Raw genomic sequence first — 21,196 nt, forward strand, 5'->3', positions numbered from 1 at the left:
GAACTGGCAAACCCGGGTAGGAGAACAGCTTTCTCTTGGAGATGGGTAGTTGGCAAGGTTAGAGTAATTAGTAAAAGTGGATTTGACTGGGAAATTTTGTGATATATGTGCATCCTACAAGTATTTCTGTCTGCAAAAATCAGCAGCAGTTCACATGCAAGGACTGTATTTCCATTAAAATGACTAAGACTGGGACATTTTCACAGTGGTGAGATAATAAACGAGCTCACTGCACATCATGGAAACAGCTTTGTCCTATGTTCCTGTACTTCCTCCACAGAAGTATCCTTTTTCTCTTTGTTGTTGTCGGATGAGGACCCTGCTGGACACGTACCATCACTCAGTCCCAGGGCAAAAACTGAGGAGAGCAATTAACTACAAGAGGGAAATGTACTTCCTCAGGGAAGCTGCACATCAGTTATTCTCAAGCCAGGCGCTGCAGGGTTGCTGTAAGAGGTGTGGGTTTCGGGCTTTTTGGGAGGGGGCACTGTGTGCAAAATGTGCTGGTTCATGCTACAGGTTCAAACATTATTGGCATTATGGTTAGAAGGTCTGCAGATCATTCTTTGTCACATAGCTCACTAGTAAGATGTAAAAAAGGGCTCCAAACTATTCTATACGCTGAGGTACAGAGCTGTGAATGAAGAACAGCTGATATCAAATTTTAGAAATTAGAAGCAAGTGTAAAAGACTGTAAAGTGTAGAAGTGTAAAGTATAAATTTGTATTCCATTTATGATACTCTGTGGGACAGTGTGTACATTGGAGATCATCCTGCAGTACTCAGTGCTTGTTCAACAGAAAATCAATGTGCACACACAAGAATACGTTCAAAAAAATGTACTGAATGTGAAACAAAAAAAATTGAACTTTGCCCCCACAATCTAATCACCAAAATTATATTTTGAGAGGTGGTACAGCTCAAAATGACTCCTCCCTCACTCCAGTTTCTGGCTAACATTAGCAGAAAACAGTATAGGGCACTTTCTGTTAAGACAGACAGAAAGACAGAAAGACAGACAGAAAGACAGACAGAAAGACAGACAGAAAGACAGACAGAAAGACAAAGACAGAAAATGCACAGCCAATTACTTGTGAAGTGACTGCTAAAAACAAGGGAGGACGAAACCCAAGCACCAAGCTTTCACAACGATCTCGTACCAGCAGCAATCAAATACCTGGCTACATTTCAGCTCCAACAATTGGAGCTGCAGTCCCACCTCAGCAGAAGTGAGAAATACATGCAAGTAGGTGCCAATTGAGTTTCAGTCTCAAATACTTTAGTATCTCCTACCCTGAAGGACATTTTGAACTGCAGTGGTGGTAAAAGCCTTCCTACATGAACTCCTTAAGGCTCCTTTACAACAACCCATTTACTGGGGAAACAGAGAAGTGTCTGTATTTTAGCAAAACAACCTGTTTTCCAAGTTCTAAAAATAGAAAAGAAAAAAAAAATTAAAAGTGGCTGTCATTTTGAAACCACTCGCAAGCATTTCATCCTAAGCAACACAGCCTCCCCCCTTGCTAAAAATAAAACAGTACATTACAGCAACATTTTTTGCTGGCTTCAGCCAAGGACTGGAAAACCTCCCCTCAGCCCAGCCGGGGCCGTAAGCTGTGAGTCAGCACTTCTCAGCATTGCTGGAAATTCCTCAGCAGAGCATCCACCCTGGAGCAGGAAGTCGCCTCTCCACTTCAGCCCCTACCAGGAAACAGGCGGGCGGTCACGGGCCTCACCTGAGCTGGGACACAGCTCCAGAAAACTTCATCGAAACTCCCAAAAGCTCCCCGTCCCGCCCAGCTTCCCGCACCCCCCCAGAATACAGTGCCTGGGGAATAAGCTCGGCTAACTCCTTGGCCACCAGACACATACAACTTCATGCAGTGCCGATGAATAGGAACATATAAGATTAATTAAAAAAAAAAAAATAAATCACATCGGACGAAGACGCTGGCAAGTCTCCATGGTGCAATTTAAATCGTATGGGCTCTCCTACCCTGAATCCAGAGGCAGCTCTGCTCCATCAGCCCCGGGCAGGATCTGTCCCCTGCCTGAGGAAGTCTAAATTCTTAAAAACCAGAGCCATGCCCCACCACGTAAAGAGGGGTTCTCCCGTGGGGTACAGAGAAAGCGAGTGCTTTCCCCTCTCAAGACGACTAAGAAGCCATGGGTTTTGGGCATCGCCATGCCTGTAAGCTAAAGGGAGACCTGACGGCAGGTCCCTCTCTCCCTCCAGCAGTCCTCGCTTTACACAGAAATCTTACAACCCTCATACAACGGAGCCTCGTGATGGGAGAAATATGCACGCCTGCCTGGGAGACACCCCAAATCCGCCTGTGTTTGTACAGGCTATGGTGTTGTCAGGTATCTTGTCCCCACTGCGGCACAAACCAGAAGTCCCCCCAGAAGCTCTTGGTGCTCGATAGTCCCAAATGTGTACAACCACCAAGGTGGAGACGCTGCTCTTGAAACCAAGCTGTAACGTGCACTCGGGTCTGTCTTTAGATATAAAGCAGTTATTTCACAAGTACAGCCTGTGGTAAACGCAGTTCCTACGTTACCCACCTCAGACTGAGCATCTACTCTTGTTTTGTTTTAAACACACACTTTGACAGGGACATTAAAGAGAGAGAGTTAAGTGAATAGGAAGTACTTTGTGAACAAGAGTAATTGCATGTTCTGACCTCTCCAGCTTACATCATACGCATTATCCAACAACCACAAATCAAGAAGGAAACCGAATTTAAAGACATTAATTTTCAGCACAAAACGTATGTTAAAACTAACAGAAGAACAAGACAAATGTTCACTGTTTCCCTGCTTGTTTCTTGCTTTCATATATGTGGCTATTATCCCAGAAAACTCTTGTCTTTTTTTTTATTTTAACATTTGTATAAAGGAAGCTGCCTAAAGTCGGGTACAAAAAAAAAAAAAAATCTGTTTTTCTCAACTGTTTTTAAATACAGAGCAATGAGATTAAAGTGAGGCAGATAGCCAAATACCTCAGCCATCACAGTCATTAATAAACGCATTTAACATTCGTGCAGCTTTCGAATGCAGAACATCTGGTTCCAATTCCCAATCTGGCTTTTAATAAAAGCGCCTCCCCCACAATACTTTTATTATAAAGTGTTCTTTTCCTCCTCGCGCACTCCCCCCCCCCCCCTTTTTTTTTTTTTTTTCATTTTAGGGGTTTTTTCTTTTTTTTTTTTCTTTTTGGAAGCGGCTGTTCCTTCCTTCTTGCTGGAAGCCACCTGACCACTGCCAGGAAGAGGAATGCAAAACATTCCCAGGAGCAGCTCCTGACGTCAGGGCGGCAGCATTCCTCCTCCTCCTCCTCCTCCTCCTCCTCCTCCCCACCACGGCCCTCGGCCCCGGCCGCCGCGGCCTGCCGCCACCGCCCGGCCCGGAAAGTCCAGGCCTCGGCCCGGCGCCGGGCCCTGCCGGCAGCTGCCGCCTGCCCTGAGTCACCCCCAAAGCTCCGCGCCGTTGAAGTCAGAGGCGGCGACGGCGGCCACCGAGCTTTCGGTCCGGCAAAAACGGCGTGCGTTGAAGAGCCTGCACACCCTTCCTGCTGTTTACTTGCTTTCCCCACAAACACAGCTTAAGTAAGCCTAGGAAGGGGCGACGGGGCGCCGGCCCGGCGTCCTCGTGTGGGCTCAAGGCGCTCCAGAGCCGCTCCACGTACCCCTTCCTCTTGCCCTTAGAGAGGCGTTTCTGCTTCGGATGAACTTCGGGTCCCTGGCAGGTTTAAATCAGCGTAGACACCGACTCTTATGATTCTTTCATTTCGCTTGTCATTTCCTCACACGAAGGCACGCTGCGGAAGGGCGCCAAGGCAAACAGTGACGCGCTGTTGCGGGGCGGTTTGTTTTTTCACTTTTAAGACATTCCCGAGAGATGGTGACGCGATAAGGATACCTAGGCAGGCGGCCTTCATCAAACACGGCTCTGGAACACCGATCTTCTCAGTTTTTCTCTTTTCATACAATACCTACCTTCTAACGCATGACAAAATGAGACAGGTGGGGTGGGATTTCAACTCTGCACATCTCTTTAATTTCATTTATCGGAACACGTTTACAATAAATGGCATTATTTTATTCTACTCTTAAACTAACTGTTAGCTAGAATTATACAAGAGAGATTCTTGGTTGAGTTGCACTCAGTGAGTTTACTCCTTTCAATATGTTTAGTCCAGTTAGTCTGATATTTTGGGGACATAAATTTTTAAAATTCCATAAAACCTCCTGCCTGGAAAAAAAAAACCAAACTTCTCTTCATATTTTAATAAACAACTGTATCAAAGACAGTGAAGAGTAAAAAACCAGTACTTGTTACCAGATCCATGACGAAGCTGAAGGAGAGTTCCCTGATTCCACCACACCAAGGGAGCAGGAAGGTAGGTTAGGGAATATGAAAAAAAGATAATATGGAAAAACCTTCATTTCTAGAGGATGTGAAGACAGAGCTCTTCAAGAAACACTTTTCCATTTCATGTGTGTCTAATCATGTAACAAAGTTTAAAATATATCATTTCATCACTCCAAAACCAACAAAACCCTAACATGTAGATGTTAGTTCCATCATTATTTTCCAGGGAATACAAAGGAAGCCAAAACTCATCCTGAATAGCTAAGGAGTATGATTGGTGGTAGTAAAGCGTTCGCATCTATCACTGTCCCCTCAAAGATTTACATGATAACTATAAATTTCTCAATGTTGACTGACCACAATGCAACAATAAAGATCTGGAAACACTAAGCAAGACAGTTGCATCATTTTCAATATTAATCACAATTAATCAGCTATGTGCTGTTAGGGTTATTCTATCTGTTCAGCTGTAGTCCTACACCAAGATCCAGATGGCTCCAAAACCTGCAGGTGGTCTGTCAGACCCAGTTCCCCAGCTTCTCATTCCATTCGTGGCAATTTAAGAAATAAAAAATGTTTGGGTTTCCTCCTAACATAGGGACTTGTTTCTAAAAGGTCAAACAAATATGTCTACCCTCTGACCACCCTCATGCTATCTATGACTTTTTTAAGAAAACCTGCTCTCTGAAGAACTGCATGGTAAGTAAACACATTGCTTTCCTGGTAAGAAGCCTGCAAGCGTTGGTTACACCAGCTGGCCACATCTGACCGGCTAGAAAACCCAAAACCACCTTTTTTGCCCTCTTCTGCAGAGGTCACAAATATTTAGATGAGGTATCAGCTAAACAAATCAGTATTGCTGGAAAACGTGACAACAAGACAACTCATTACTTTTACTTTATAAAACTTGATGGGGACCTGGAAAGGCACTAGTCAGCTTCCTGCAGCCATTGCAGCCAGTGCCTACTGAAAAAAACAGCTGATCTGTGCTTTTATATATACATATATACATTTAACTGAAGTTCCCTGATGTCAACAGACAGCCATCAGTATACATGACTATTAAAAATGGTACCTTTTTTTCATGTTTTGCACCAAAATGAGAGAAAAGGAAAGTGCAAGAAGTTTCTATACTGAAAAAGAGAAGTAGGAGGAAATATAAGAAAAATATTCTATTACCTAAGTAAAATAAAAGTAGCGGCTCAGTAGAACTGGTCGATTTTCTAAGCTAAAAGGCAAAGAAACTGAAATATGTCCTCAGCACCTTCTAAAATTAAACACAAGCTAAGTTGGCCTGCAGCCATTGGAGAATACTATACACTTTTTGGTTCCTGAAATTTTTTCTCCGTTTTCTAGTTTTTATTTTATATTATATGCAGAGGTAGATATACACAGGGTTTTTTCAGCTATATATTAGAGATTGAAAAGTTCTCCCTTTTTTCTTCAGAAATGATTTTTTTTTAAATAAACTTCACTGTATCAAAATGTAAATACATGCAAATCATACTAGATCACTTCTGAAAATCAGACTTTAGATTTCTGAAAGATGAACATTTTAAAATGTTTGTCTGTTTAATCCCTAGTATTGAAGTCTGGATGGGGATTAGAACGGGCACAGTGTACACAAGTGATGAGAACTGGGGTGTGTTCTCAGCTTCCCCGAAGCTTAAATTCATTCTCCTCTCCTGTGTTTTAGCTGCTTATTCATTCTATTATTCTTTTATCATCAGGAATAACATTGGGATGCCAAAAGCATGAATGAAGTCACAGTGAGAACTTCCTTCTATGCGTGTTACAAAGAATTAAGCTTCAGGTTTGTTTCAGGAGGCTGTCTCAAGAACCAGTGACTCACAAGCCTTGTACCAAGCACGCACTGCCATACAGTCATGGCCAACTTTCCCCTGGCAAAACCTTGCAAGTGATTTGATCTCCATCCATTGATCTCCACAGATGAAGTGGACACTAGATTGGAAATTCAGCCTCAGAAGACTACAGATACTTTAATGAAAAGATTATTTTTCACCAAAAGAGTAACACAGAGTGATACATATTTGCTACCAATTGGCACAACTACAGCAGTTTACTTGACTTCTAGAGGGATAAGCATCTTTCTTTTCTTGAACTTATAGAAAAGGGATTCATTCCCGAGTAACGAGATTTAGAAAACAATGGGTGCAGAGAAAAGAGATCAGAAAATTGAGTAATACCCAGAGATTAGTAAGAAAAATACATCGACTCTCTTCTCCTGGTTACTCTTCCATTCCTTTCTTGCTTACGCTGTCGTTTGAGTGGATAACTCCTTTTCTCCAAGACTAAAATTTCAGCTGGTAACAGTGTCCCCTGTAACCCCTGAAATACTTTTAACTGCAAAGGATCAGAAGCAGGGAAAAAACACCCTTAATTTCATAGGTTCACTTTTACACCTGGTAAGCGAAACAGCCCAGACACCAGCTGCTAATGATGCACAGGGCTAAGAGCAGAGCCCCCTGAGAACTAAAACTCCTCCTGAGGTTTTGGAAGGCCATACTGGGAGAAGCTGGCAATTTCTTCACAGCTCCTCACCTTTGCGCACAACCTACACAAACTCTGTTTTGAAGTCTGTCTGTACTTTTGTGAAGTACGCTCCCTCCTCTTCCCTCTGGTTTTTCTTTTCATGCATCTCTGTGTTTTCTGCTGCTGGCTGGACCTGGCAGTGGAAGTGCTGAACAACAGGAGCGGGTCCAGCCCTGTTGCTGACTCAGATCTGAGAGCCTGCACTCATCAGATTTCGCCGCAGCGTTCCAGATTTCAGTACCCCAAAAAATTCAGATACTTATCTAAACCAAACTTCCTGAGGGTGAACTATCCCTAGCACTAAGACACTTCGAGGGCCCAATACACGCTTGAGCAAGAGCCGGTCAGCAAGAAGCAGACAGCATGCCAGCTGCACTTAAAGCAATAGCTACCTAACAGAACTTCAACTCAGCCTGACTGGGTAAATTACCGAGTTAATTGCCTTGGTATTCATATTTACATTCAAAAAAAGGATACGCAGATCTGAGGTCAAATCATTAAGCTGTTCCATTAAAAACTTTGTTTTAGGCAAATGGACTTCAGAAAACTTTTGTAATGTAAAATGGAACCATCTGTACATAAATTTTGGGAGTTATTTTGATGTTAGGTTTATTGATATAATTACGTTGTTACTAAGCTGTTTACTGTTTCAGGCTTCTAATAGCTATGAGGGCTTGTTAATAATACTCTGAAATCACAGGAAAGTCTCTTCTTTCCCTTTGGTTTGGCAAGAGAAAACAAAAATTCTAAACGTGTTTATTTCTACATTTTATATTTGCACATAGCATCTACTTCCTTAATGTGAAAATTTTATGCTCATGAAGCTTTTGCCTCGATTTGTTTAGCTTTACTGCTCGGACAGCCATATCATTATTATCACAACAGTATGAGACCGCATTACTGAGCAGTGTTTAAAGAAAGAAAAGTCCAATGGATAGTCCCAAGATGAAGTGAAATTTCTTCATATTCACTTTATTCTTAAAGCAATAATAAGACTGATGCTGCAATTACTACAAAAATAAATAATTACAAAAATTACAGTGGTAATAACCCACCGTATCTTAAATTGTTTCCTCTTTGGAATAGAAGATTATTGGTTTTCCAGTTTCAATTTTGAAAAGGAAAAGTCTCCTATATAGCTCAGCAAAACAGATTTCTCAAAAGAAAGCTTTCACTGGCTTGTCATTTGATTTTGAGAGACAGAATATAGCAGATTCTGCCAGACAAACTGCTCAAAACCCCAACTGGTTTCTGAAAGCCTGTCTTTACTCTTTTGTAATACTAAGGAGCCATTATCCAGGGTTCCCGTGGACAACTGCTGGACCATTTGCACAGTAGAGTGGTGGTAGGCAAAGTATCCAGGCAGCAACAGATTTTGCTACTCAGCAAACAATCTCTGTTTAACAGAGACCAAAGCACTACCAGAAGCCTTCAGTGTATATTTAATGCAGTGAGTAGCATCCCCAAGACATACACTTGTCAGGAAGGGGGGACACACACACAACTTCACAGACTGATTATTTAATCTCCTAGAAATTCAGCATTATGAAGGAGAAAGCCGTGTAAACAGCGTGGTGACAGCCTCATGCACATCGCTACATTCAGAACAGACAACGTACCGAGTTATTAAAAGCTGTGCAAAAGTAATGGCGCACAAAACTAGACAGATCCCCCTTTTACAGACCCTTACTTCACGGATGTGAAACTTTGACGCCAGAAGAAGTTCTGGACAAATAAGCGCTGAGGCTATCTCGGAGAGATCGGTCAACCGAGAGCAGTTTTACCTGGGCTTCTGCTGACAACATTGCCACCTTCCGCAGCCGGCGGGAAGGGCAGGGCGGCGGGCGCTGCCGGCGGCGGCAGGCGCCGAGCCCGACCGGGCTACCTGCAGCCGAGGGACTCGGCCAGCCTTCCACCGCACCCGGGCATTACTCTGGAAATGCTGTTTAGAAAAGTGTTTTCCCGCCACTGCGCTGCGTAAAATGATTCCTGTTGGCAGGGATTTCTCAAAGAGAAATATACGTCTGTCTATAACGTCCACAACGCCACCTGAAACGCTCCCGCCCTGCGAGGCTGCACCCTGGACGTGCCCCGCCGCATGCCTGTGCAGCTGGGGCTTCGGGGCCACCGCGAGACCACGCTGTAAACCATACTGCTCAACAACCCTAACTTAAAATATTTTATTTTCAAAGCCAATGATTCCATTGGTTCAGTGTCCAGCACAGTCCCAAGAACAACTGGTCTGGTACAACCGAGGGACAACGAGCGCGGCACACTGATGGGAAATACAATAAAGGGAAGGCATCCTTCACCACATAGTAAAATAAACATGGTATTGAATGCATCGCCAATGTGACTGCTCGTGTCACTTCCAACATAGCTTAGGAAGCTGAAGAAAGCCAAAGCAGAAGTTCAGGGGACAAGAGTATCCCTCTCTCGATGCCCAGACTGCGGACCTCTCATTCCAAACTCCAGCCCTAACGCATTTGATTACGATCATGCCCAGTTTCAGTCAAGAGCGATAACAAACCACGCATGCTACTCTGGCTTCTATGTTTTCGTAATGTAGGATTTACACACTTCAATATATGCATTTTATGTAAGTTTTAACATCTGAAGAGGTTACACAGTATGGCTGGATTTTGTCCTCCTACCTTACAGGGGTTATTTTCCTCCAAATTATCTGTAATTTGTGGAGAGTTAATAAAGCAGTAGCATGAAGATAGCAGTTAAATAAACAAACTACAATTAATAATAACTTTAATGTATAATTAACACATCTAGTCCACATCTGGATGGAAAATGGCTCTACACAGACATAGCCCAAGTACATCAACATAGCTGATAATGTGGGATAGGAAATTACTTTTCAAGAAAAGCTTCAAAAAAAATCAACCCTGCAACAAAGTAATACCTGTATTAATTTAGAAAATGGGTGTTGAGAATTTAATCTAAATAGACACAGAGGGGCTTTACACGTAAGACTTACACATATTTCCAAATCTCAGACCTCTTCCACGAAGGCAATCTTCAATGTGTAGGGTTTGCCTAAGAACAAGATTCATGGTCACACATTGGTAAGGATCCTCACCAATTAACAACTAGAAGATACAGGAAGAGATTACTTTTATATGTAGTCTAATCTAAAAAATAAATAGATATAAAAGTTGTTGTTTTTTTTTTTTTCCCCGAGGTGGTGTCATTTACATTTAGGTTGTGGAAGTAATTCCCCCCCCTTGTTTTCTCCTCTAAACTGAGCTGGTGTTAAGGGCAATTTCAAGGTAACCACTAAACCTTATGGGATTCCATTCCTTCCTGAGCAGCAGTCCTCAAAAATCAGGAAATTACAGCCATACCTGAAGTGACCAGCAACCAAAGCTAATTCTCAAGGCTTAGGTGGACTGTTCTAGAAGTTGATAACATGGTATGTTGATGTTTGTTTTTAAAATGGGTTTGGTTTTGAGTATAGCTAGCAAATGGCTCCCTGCTATACAGCAAGACTGGAAAGTGAACTCCTGGAGTCAAGTATCTTCCAGAAAAATTAAACAATTGCCTCATGCACAACTTCTCAAACCGCAAGCCATGAGTGTCAGCCAAAGGAGGCTGCAAAAGACAAAGAAAATACTGGGCAGCTTATTTATTTTTGTGTGAGAGATGGAAGGTAAGAAATATTTGGGAAGATAATAAAGAACTATCCTATTCTATATAAAAAGTTCTCAAATAATTTGAAGAATAACTATGATATACATACACTGTAGATCTGGGCTCCTTTAAGCCTAGAAACCCTGTAAGTTCCAGCAGCAGCCCATATCAATAAAATTTATCTCTTCCTCAATCGGTACATTCACAATGCATAAAATAGTACCAGCCCTGTTAAATTAATATTTATGACAAGCTTAGGGAATGAGAAGACAAGCAGTACTTGCTAAGGCACACATGCAATGTACAAGTCTCACACAGTTGCATTGCCCACGTCTTTCAAAAATGAACCTCAGCTCGGAGGAGTGATTTGTTTCCGGAAAACACAAAAGGCAGACATGCTGTGCCATGCTGGGAAGACAAATGAAAACACAAATACAATCAATGCAATTTATGTTTTTATACTGAATCTAAAGTGTTCTCAAGTTCAGTGCTTTCAGTGTGTTGTAGCACACAGCATTCTAGTAGATGTTCTGCCAGTTTTTTTCAGAGTAGTTATGATCTACAGTGTCTGTCCCAACAATATTTTGGAGATGGCAAATGGGGGTATTTCTTCACAGCCCTAGTTCAAATTACAAGGTATTCGCTGAAGATGCTGACAGACTTGGGTTTGCACTAACAGATGTGCTGTGAACAGCAGCAGAAGCTTCAAGGTGGACATGCAGCCCTCTTTTATGCCAGTCAAGGACCATGGAGACTGACCATGAACAACAATTCCCAGGAAGACTATGCAAAGCCCATCCATCATGATCTGCTCTACCACAAACATGCACCACTTATTAAAAAAATTAAAATCCAAGACTTAAGAAAGGGGGAGATAAAGAACCATCAAAACCAGAAACATCCACAGAAATGTTCACTAGGCTTCTTAACTCTTTTATCAAGGAGAGAGACAACAGATATAATTTCAGGAGTCCAAAGAGGTTAAAGGGGGGGGGAACCACACGCACAAAAAATCCCTTCCCACATACTGCTAAGTATGATTTTTTTGGAGCCACATCAGTGATTTGGCTTTCGAAACACACAGTAAATCCCTGAAAGGTAAAATTAATGGTTGTACTCCACTTCTAATGTCATGGATACTGTTCTGGTACTTCTGCTGGGAGAAACTTGGTCTGCCAGAAGGCCGTACTGGGACAGTAACAAGAAGAATACTTTTTCAAGACATCTCAGGAAGCTGTCAAAGGAGCCTACCACTCAGGGAGAAGTAATACATTGCAATCTGCATGGTTAATGTCGACTCAGAAGATTGGTAGTCACCAAACACACAAAAGGCTGCACTGAACATTTGACAGCTGAACTGCTTTATATACCAAAGTACATTCTTGCTGCCAAAAATACATAAAACCACGGGCATTTTTTCCATGAGCTTTTACTGAAAGGAAAGCAATCTGCCTGGTAGAAGTAATAGCAAAATTTGTCCTCCCCCTTCCCCCCATGCCCCTGCCCCCCAGGATAGCAGAGATGTTTTAAATACTGCATTTTGGGTAGCAACATTCCAAATTTTTCAAATATTTGAAAGCAACATTCCCCTTTTGAAATACTTGGGGGTTTAATTATTATTTCTGCTAGGAGTATAGTAATTAACTTTTGCTTACCTACACTTAAATATGACATTCAGGAGGAGGAGTCTGAGAAAGCATACCTGCATGGAGGGAATTGCCAGGCATGACAATTTGGTAAACTCACACTTTATCTATCTCTTTGCCCATACAAAATTGCATAAGGACGCAAGCACGCTTAGCGTGAAAACCCACTGTGGTATAAAATACCCAGTATATTCAAAGCCCAACATAACTGCATATAGAACTGCATGTAAAAATCTTACTGTAACTACACACCTACCATTACAGTAGCAAATCACACCTGCTAGAGAGAATGGCACTTGACTTCAAAATTGTTTCTCCACGATGAGCTATGGAAATACATTGTATTTCACAAAGTGAAAGTGTTGAACAGCAATCCAACAAAAAGAAATCATAATTTTTCAAAATGTAAATTTTAAAAAAAGCTTAGCTGATTACTGATAATCTTAAACATTTAAACAAACCCATTCACACAGTCAAAACTTGCTCTTTAGTGGTTAAACTACTGCAGGAATTTTGGCACATAGTCTTTTTACAAATTAAGTATTGTTTTACACGTCCCAAATGTCTTAGTCATAAACATTAGCAGAGGAATACAAATCACAACTTTTTAATAGCCCTGCAGTAATTCTGAACTTGCTCATCTGAACTTATTTAGGTTGTTTTTCCTTCATGACTGGATAAAGCAGACTGCAGGATTTTGTGCAGCGCCAGGTCTTGGCTCCATCAGTTGCTCATTAAACAAGATCTGGAATTTAGCATTGGATTGAATGCACATGGGAACTCATGTGAAGCTGCTCATATATCATTGATAGCTCCGTTGCTAACACAGAGTTTATCCAAGACCGTACATTTTTCATTGACTTGAACAAAGCTGTTCACCATCCTCTGTTTTTGACGTCAGTGGACAACTACCCACTAACAGTATCTGTCACTACACAATGCTTGGAATTTCCTCACTTAGAAAAGCTGGAAAGTTTCAAGTACCGACCTTTTATTAAAAAAAAAAAAAGTACCCATTATTAGATTTTCAGGATGAGAATATTTTGTGATTATTAGGATAGAACATTTTCATTCTCATTGAATATTTTTTCCAGTAACTTAAAAATTCAAATGTAAACAGCATCACTAACTGTAAGGAATGTATGTTTAAAAACATAATTTTCCTTTTCTGTTCCTAAAAACCATGGACTCAAATGTATGGTAATTCCTCAACATGTAATTCCTCAACCACAGTGAAGTGATTAAGATTTTTCCCATTAACTGGACACTACAATCATTCCAGTAGGATCAATGTTGGACGGTATCTAGTATTTAACAAAAATGTAGAAAACCACCCCCAGCATAAACCAGGCTATTTACGTTCACTGCCTCTTTTCTACACTTCCTTTATTCTTACAAGTAAAACAGCTCATATTGAAGAAAGTAATCCTGGTGGAGGCTCCCTCCGGAGCACAGAATTACCTCCTGAGAACAACGCACAATGCTCCTTCTAGGCGAGCTCTGAGGAGGCTGCCTGGGTAGTCCTCGCTGCTCACGTGAGCCAGGGGCATAACAACTGCCTGCATGTACCCAATTCAGACATCCATCTGGACAGAGAGACGTGTTCTACCCCTGCTGGAGGATTTTGTGCCGACAACAATGCATTTCAATGTTGATCTAAAAACCAAGCTGCTGCTTCGCAAACACACCACTCGCTTCTGACCCCTCTGATTTGGCTGAAAGCAAACAAACATATCAACAAAACCCAGCACTTCATTGATACAATACAGTGGAAAGTCCCCTTTTTCAGCATGTCAACATATCATCAGCTATTAGCCCAGAGACAGACAGTCATGTTTAAAAATCCAGTTTTAATCTTCTGCAGAACTCTGGATTTACTATCTTGAGACTCCCATCTTCCCTAAACATGTTTCCATTCTTTTCTCCATGGAAAACCACTTTCACAGAGAGCAGTTCTTTCATCTTTGTTTTTCAGGGTACTAATATTTTATGTATGACATTTATATAATACATCTATCTATCTATGCCATAGTTATAAAAATAAACAAGTCTATCTCACTGTAAAAGTGTGATCATGTTACTATGTTTATTTGACATAGCCCATATCCGAAATACCAGGTATCTTGTTGCTTCAGGTGGTTGTGACAAATCACACAAATGGCATAAATGACTTGTTCTCCTCTTGGAATCAAAGCTTCGTAATTCTGTATTTTTCCAATTATGTCATATCCCTATGAAGGAACATAATTATTCATTGATTTGATTACTAAGAAATTGTGTTATTTTGATTTTCTACATGCAAGGTGAACAAACACAAATAATACTAAGGGCTTAATCTCTTTAGTTCTAGAAACATAAAATAGGATATACCTGAGCAACTCTACAGATACAACTTTCTCCCTTTACATGAGGGGATAAACAAAAAATGAAATTTATTTTTAAAAATAGAAAAATGGGTAAAATCCTAAGGACTACTGTCAAAATGGATAAAACAACAGAAGTATTGAAGAAATTATATTAAAAGCTTGTTAGAGACAACTTTCTGTCCACAAAAAGTATATGTATTCCTATTCTCAAAAGACAACTCATCTCTTTTGAAGTGATTGCACTAGCAAAGGTATATCCTAACAAAAAAAATATAAACACTTGCAAGAAACCTGCAGCTGCTTCAGCTTCTCCTGAAAGGAGCTTCAATTTTCACAACTGCATGATCTCTGAGAAGCAATTCCAAGCAGACGATATGATCTGATCTTTGGCTCCAAGGCCATTCCCATATGTACTTTAGAAATAGTGCCCACACTGGCTTTACAGCTCTGAAGTTTTGTAGAATTTTATCTTCTGAGTGAGCCTTGTCCCTCTTATCAGCGTTCTCCCACTCTGCTATTGTAACATCTTCAAAGAAAGAATGTAAAGGCAGAGCTAACACCTTTCCGATGGGAGGGATCTGACTGGTGATCTTTTTCCCCCCTCTTTTTCATCTGTTTTAATATTTATATGCATATGTGTGTATATATATATATTTATAAATGCTTAGATTTCATCAAAGGAAGATGGTGAACATAGATCAGTTTTGTCCAACTGGTCAATCAAGCATTCTAAGAAGCTGCCTCTCTGTGGAGTAAGTAGAGAAACGGAATTTATGCAAAAGTTCCATACATGTCTTTAATTCATATTTGTATTTTACATTTATGGAATAAGACATTTTTAAAGGATATAGATGCTTTCCTTCTTACAGAGTAGCAGTAGGTCATTTCTGCATTTCATTAATATGTGAAGCCCAAGATCCTACTTTCACATGATCTTTCTTGTGATAGGGAGGTATTCTGTAACAATGTTCTTAAATGCTTCCCTTGACTGGTGAGAGCAACAGTGATAAAAAGTCTCTATCTTTATCAAATGGAAGGCAAACCCTCTCTAACACCAGTCACACTAGTTCAAAACACCTATTTCATGTTAGCTCCCTGTGTTGGTACTCTTATTGCTCATCAAGATTATGTAAGACCATGCAATGTAAGACTGTATTAAGTAAGATAACGCAAAAATCACAGTAACATATCCATTTATCGTAAGTCCTGTTGTTGAGCCAACAAAACAGCCTACGGCATATCCAGGATAATTCTAAAGTAGAAGAATACATAAGTCCACAAAGCTAGATTGCTTCCCGTACATAAACTTGTTCAGAGCTTGCTTGCATATTTCTACAGCAACTTCCACCACTGGCCCACTTTAAAGGACTAGAGATACAAGGTTTCATCACTGTACATCAGCTGATCTGCAGCAATGCTTTGTATGAGCTCTTCTTGGCAGTAAATAATTCAACCTCTTCTAAACCTCTTTCATTGAGGGGAGACTGAATCTAGTGTAATGCAAGTAGAAATGAGAAGTCCACATTAAACACTTTCACCAGGCACTGGAACACTTTCAAAGCTGAGTAATTATGATTCCCTGTGGTTTCATAGGTTAAGAGAAACTAAAGAACAACTTTGAAGTTGCTTTTCTATATACTTACCATATTAAGTTCCTAAAATAAACTCCCTCTCTCTCTCTTTTTTTTTTTTAAGCACAGAGAAGTTGCATAGGGAATAGCGGCTATCCAGCCAAGGATCCTGTCTTCTGCAGTGCGTAACAGCCAGTGTTTACACGCAATGTAAGAACAGAACACAAAATGGTTCTGTCCCCTTCACACCGTCCCAGCCCTCCAGTATCAGCAGCATGTGAACCTCCTGAACTAGAGGTTTCATACCAGACCATCACATTCAATAGGTATGGAGCGACCTGTGAGCCTGTCCAAATCAAATGTGATCTGTGGTTTATCTTGCTATTGCCAACAACTGTATTAATATCAACATACTTCTAGTAGTTTAACTTCAGAAATACATGAAAAACATTTCAAAGTTGTTAAATTTAATGGCAAGGAAAAGAATTCTAATCTGCACCATTTTCTTCAGGTTAATTTATCTTCAATATTCAACAGTAGGCATATCTATGAGCAGGAGGCAAGAGTATCTGAGGGAAACTGTCTATCCTCAAGCCCTGCTGTCAGCAGAAAAATGAATCCTGAAGTCTCTAAAAATATCAACTGTTACCACTTTCTGTTAGGTATGGTAAATTACTTCTATCATTTTTACAATTAAACAAACAAACAAAACACAGGTAAGTTGAAGCCATAAAATCACCACCAGTGGAACTGGGAAGCCTTTTCTCCCATTCTCTCATGTCTTTGCAGTACCAAGCAGTCTTCACTTTTTGCTGGATATGTATTTCTGTGAAGTGAATAAAGGCTTAGTAATCAATTTAATTACACCCAGTAATAAGCTTTTCCTTTTCCAGCTCTTAAAAACAATGATTCAGATTCAGTTTGTAAAAATTATGAGGTGTTCATTTAAAATCTTAATCCAAGAAATTGCTCAGGTACTGCAAAGACAACCAAAGGCAAGCCTATGCAGGCAGGGGCAGGCAGGGCTGAGTTCTTTTGCCTGTTGTGTTCCCAGCTGGCTAGACACAAACCAGCTCCAGCCCAAAACACGCAACCATTTTCATGTGAAGTGTCCAAGTTAATAGGCTTTATTTAGACACAACACTGCAATAATACTTCTATATAGCCTCAAGATCAGAGCAGGCTCTCATCAGATGGCTCAGAGGCCAGGCAGCTGAGCTCCTTCCTCCACCAGACATGCTGGTTTGAAAATATTAATCAGCCTGTCGGGGTTGCTTTCCCTATAGCAAGGGACAATTCTCACATGAAATCCCTTTCATTCAAGACTGTAAATATGTACCTTAAGACACTAGACCCAAAGAAATCCATATCCAGTTATAAAGAAATCGGGGTCAGTCCTGCAAATTCTTACTCTGACACAAAGCTCCTCTGAAAGTCAGTGGGACCACTCTCATGAGCAATGTCCAGGTTGGTAAGATTCTTATAACTGGCCTCCTGTCAATATTTTATTTTTTTAAATTAAATTGCTTGTATTGTAGTGCTGAAGTATCATGGGATTCTGTATGCAAAAAAATACCAGCAAATACATCAACAAATCTCTACACACTGCTTCCCAAAGTATTTATGCAAGTCTACTGCCAGAGACGTTTCACATACCAAGCTGTGCACTGAGTTCACAACACATACAAATACAGTTACAAAAGCAAAGTCTAATTTTACAAAGGCTCCAAAATGATGCATTTAAATTTTGCTCATGAATAGTCACATACAGAAGCCAGCAGCCTGTGTGTCTGCATCTTACCTACTCACTCAGCTGCCTGGTCAGAAAGCAAAAAGCAAAGTCAGAACATAATTCTGGGGTGTTATTTTAAAGATATCAGGAAATTCTACTCTCAGCGTGTTACTTCACAGCAGCAGAAGCAGTCCACTTATAAATCACCCCATCTCATCCCATTCTGCCTTACAAGTATCTCAAAATACAGGACAAAGGTGCACAGTGTGCTGTGTGTCCCAAGTACACGCAGGTCATTCAAGGATTGTCTCCCCTTGCATCTACTTCTTTTTTTTGTTCCCTTTTGCTTCTGACTGGTGATATCAATAAGATACATAAATATGCTTATTTCACCATGTCAGGGTGAGATTTAGCTAATTTGTTTTTACAGTAGTCACACATTTGAATCGGCAGGAAAGCATTTTAACACAAACAGTATTTGCTCTTAACGACAGAAGTACAAATTCAATGTGGAGTAAGAGAAATTCATTTCAGCATTCAGAGCTCTCAAGTAAGAGTTTAACAGAATAGAAGCTTGGAAATGTGACAGAGGAAACTTCCATTAAGTGTACAAGTCCAATTTCCAATTAATGTAAACTAAAAATGCCAAATAATAATCTAAAACAAAAACATCCCTCATCTTTTCCCCTCCCCGCCTCCAGGAGGATTACTTTAACAGTATCCAGCCCAACTTCTTTTGACTTGTGGTTGAGTAAACAAAGAGACGACTGACATTAAGATAAGTCCAAAATGATAGAGAATAGGACTAGAGATGAGATATAATGCAGTTTTGCCACTATTGACTAATGTCTTTATAAAGTGCCTTGAGAGCCACATAGGTAAGGAGAGCAACTCTGATAACGCAGACATATCCCCTGCCCAAACATTCTGGTTTTATGAAATAACCTTTTGCTTGCACGAAAAGCGCATCCTACTAAAATAAAAGACAAAAGCAAATAAAAAGTTATATTTCTGGGAAGATAGACAGCTATGAAGTTTTCTCAAGAAAGCTCAGTTTACATATATACAGGAATGAGTTTTATGTCCAGAACATCTTAGAATTTAAACAAATGAGAAGACTACACTAGTACAGTTACAGAGGCTTGTAATCTGGAAAGGATTGTATTGTGCAGAGTTACATCTTCCCAGAGCAGACATGGAACAAGCTGGAGCAGTCTGGGACTTACACATACTAGGCAAACTGACAGTAACCGTTCAGGAAAAGAAAAAAGGAGGGAAAAAAAAAAGTTGAATCATACCCTAACTAAAACAGTTTTGCTGGTACAAAAATCTTTGTTTAGGTTAAGGTCTATGCAGAAAGATACAGCAGCATAAATGCAATGCCTCGTGGTCTAAAAACAACAGAGGAAACCTAAGAGAAAAACGGAACTAAGATGGAAGTTTGTAGGAGAGAGAAACAAGAAGAAAACAGGGGGAAACAAAAACAAATGTAAAGCATGAAAAGAAGCTTGTTGAAGGAAAAGGTAAACAAGAACAAACATTAGTACCTTAGGAGTGGGAGGAAGGAAAAAAAAGCAGTGACTTATTTCATATCAGACTAGGACTTAATTAATATTTCCCTTAGCTACCGATCTATTTACATCTAAACTATCAATAGTTGTATCTGTATCCATAATAAACCACAGATTAAGTATCTTCCCTTAATTTTTGAATCGCCTCCAAAAAGAGTTAAACAACATTTTAGAAGCAAAAGATTACAAATTGGGGAACCCAAAAAAGATTTGCAGCTATCAGTGAAGATAAAAAACAGATATGGACCTTTGCAAAACAGGAAAAAGTATTTTGCAAAAGGATATGGTCAAACACTAGAGGCAGGATTCTACTGCAGCTGGAGGCTAAAACTCAGGTAATGAATGCTGAAATATATAAGAAGAAAAATATTTCCTCTTTTATAATTTGGGTGGAGAAGAGTGAAAAGAGGAGTAATATTCTCACTTCAAAGTTCTCTTGAATTTTTATGAAGAGTAGACCTTTCAACCTACAGCCACCAACAACCAGCTGCTTTACTAGAAATCTCATCACTTTATGCTACCCCTTAAAATCAGGAAAGTAATCAAAATCAGAAAAAAATCACAAATGTAGACCAAACATTTTGAAGAATTCCAGAAAGGGTTGCACTGAAGAGGGATTTGGGGAAGTGAAGACAGTGACAGCAGCAGCAGTGTGAAACTACCAAAAAGGTGTCTACAGATTCCTTAAGAACAGTGTGAATCTCTCGTTTCTTGTTTTTTTCCCCTATTTTTTTAGCTGCATGTTGTTTTTGCTGAATGCTATACAGTTAATACAGACTTTTCCACTGAAACATTATACCCATACTCACAGCAACAGATGAGCATTCCTGAACTACTTTGCTACCAGAAAGTATGCACTTTATTGGCCTTATCATTGATAAGACATTGCTCAGGCCTTTCTATCACTCTAAACATGAAAATATTACGTGAAAACAAAACTGAAGCCTTGAGCAACACTAGAGGCATTGTGATCCACATTTAGTTGTTATCTGAGCTATCTTTAAGGTATCCATCAAAGTCTCTCCAGCTGCCAGAGACAGATGACCACAAGAGAGCCCTGCTGCCCCCCTACCCCCCCCAAGGTCTTCCCTACAACAATGCAGCCAGCATTCTACCAACCCCTTTGTTCTGCAGTGCTACAACAAGTGTGGCCAGCTCTCCCTACTCACCATGGCGGGTAGATGTGGATGACATCCTGTGGCCTGCTCTTCAGGTGAGCTGCTGTCTCTCTTGCAAAGAGGACTTTGAGTATTGGTTCTCCTGCATTGATGACAGCATCCTCGGGTGAAAGTGTAGCAGGAGACTGTTCCAGCTGCTGGCAGACGGCAACTTGTATTGTACACTCTTCAAACATTTCTAAGATCTTCACAATTAAGACACCAGATTTATCTGGAAAGTAAATTAAAATGAAAAATAAAAATGCAAAGTCTGAATGAGGAGAAAGAAATTCTGGCACTCTGAAAATGTGCATCCCTCTGCTCTCTTCAGATCTGACTGCGAAAAATCTACACGTGAGTAGTATACATTGCCCCACCAAAAGACTTATGTTAAGGTTTTCTGGTCATTTTTCTTTTCTTTATAGATACTATTAACTGTGGAGACAAAAGCCTACCTGCACTTCTTCCAAACACCAATGAAATCACAAACTCCTTACAAGAAGCCCTCTCCCACCACATTAGAACTTTTAATCTTGCAATTCATTAACTTTGTTCAGTCTTTTTTTATTAGATACTGCACAAAA

The 21,196-nt window shown here is 40.3% G+C and overlaps 1 protein-coding gene across 3 annotated transcripts in view; it reads right to left on the minus strand.

The window, feature by feature from the left end:
• The window catches only part of SPIDR (scaffold protein involved in DNA repair), a 208,427-nt gene that overhangs the window by 106,761 nt on the left and 80,470 nt on the right, over positions 1-21,196 (minus strand). For all 3 annotated transcript variants that reach the window (XR_012040905.1, XM_072852525.1, XM_072852524.1), the window contains exon 8: positions 20,625-20,844. Coding sequence is in view for 2 of the 3 variants with exons in the window: in XM_072852525.1 (XP_072708626.1) it covers positions 20,625-20,844 (220 nt within the window). In the remaining variant the exon portion in view is untranslated. The remainder of the gene's footprint in view (positions 1-20,624; positions 20,845-21,196) is intronic.

This window comes from Ciconia boyciana, chromosome 2 (assembly GCF_034638445.1).
Source record: "Ciconia boyciana chromosome 2, ASM3463844v1, whole genome shotgun sequence".
Taxonomy (NCBI): domain Eukaryota; kingdom Metazoa; phylum Chordata; class Aves; order Ciconiiformes; family Ciconiidae; genus Ciconia; species Ciconia boyciana.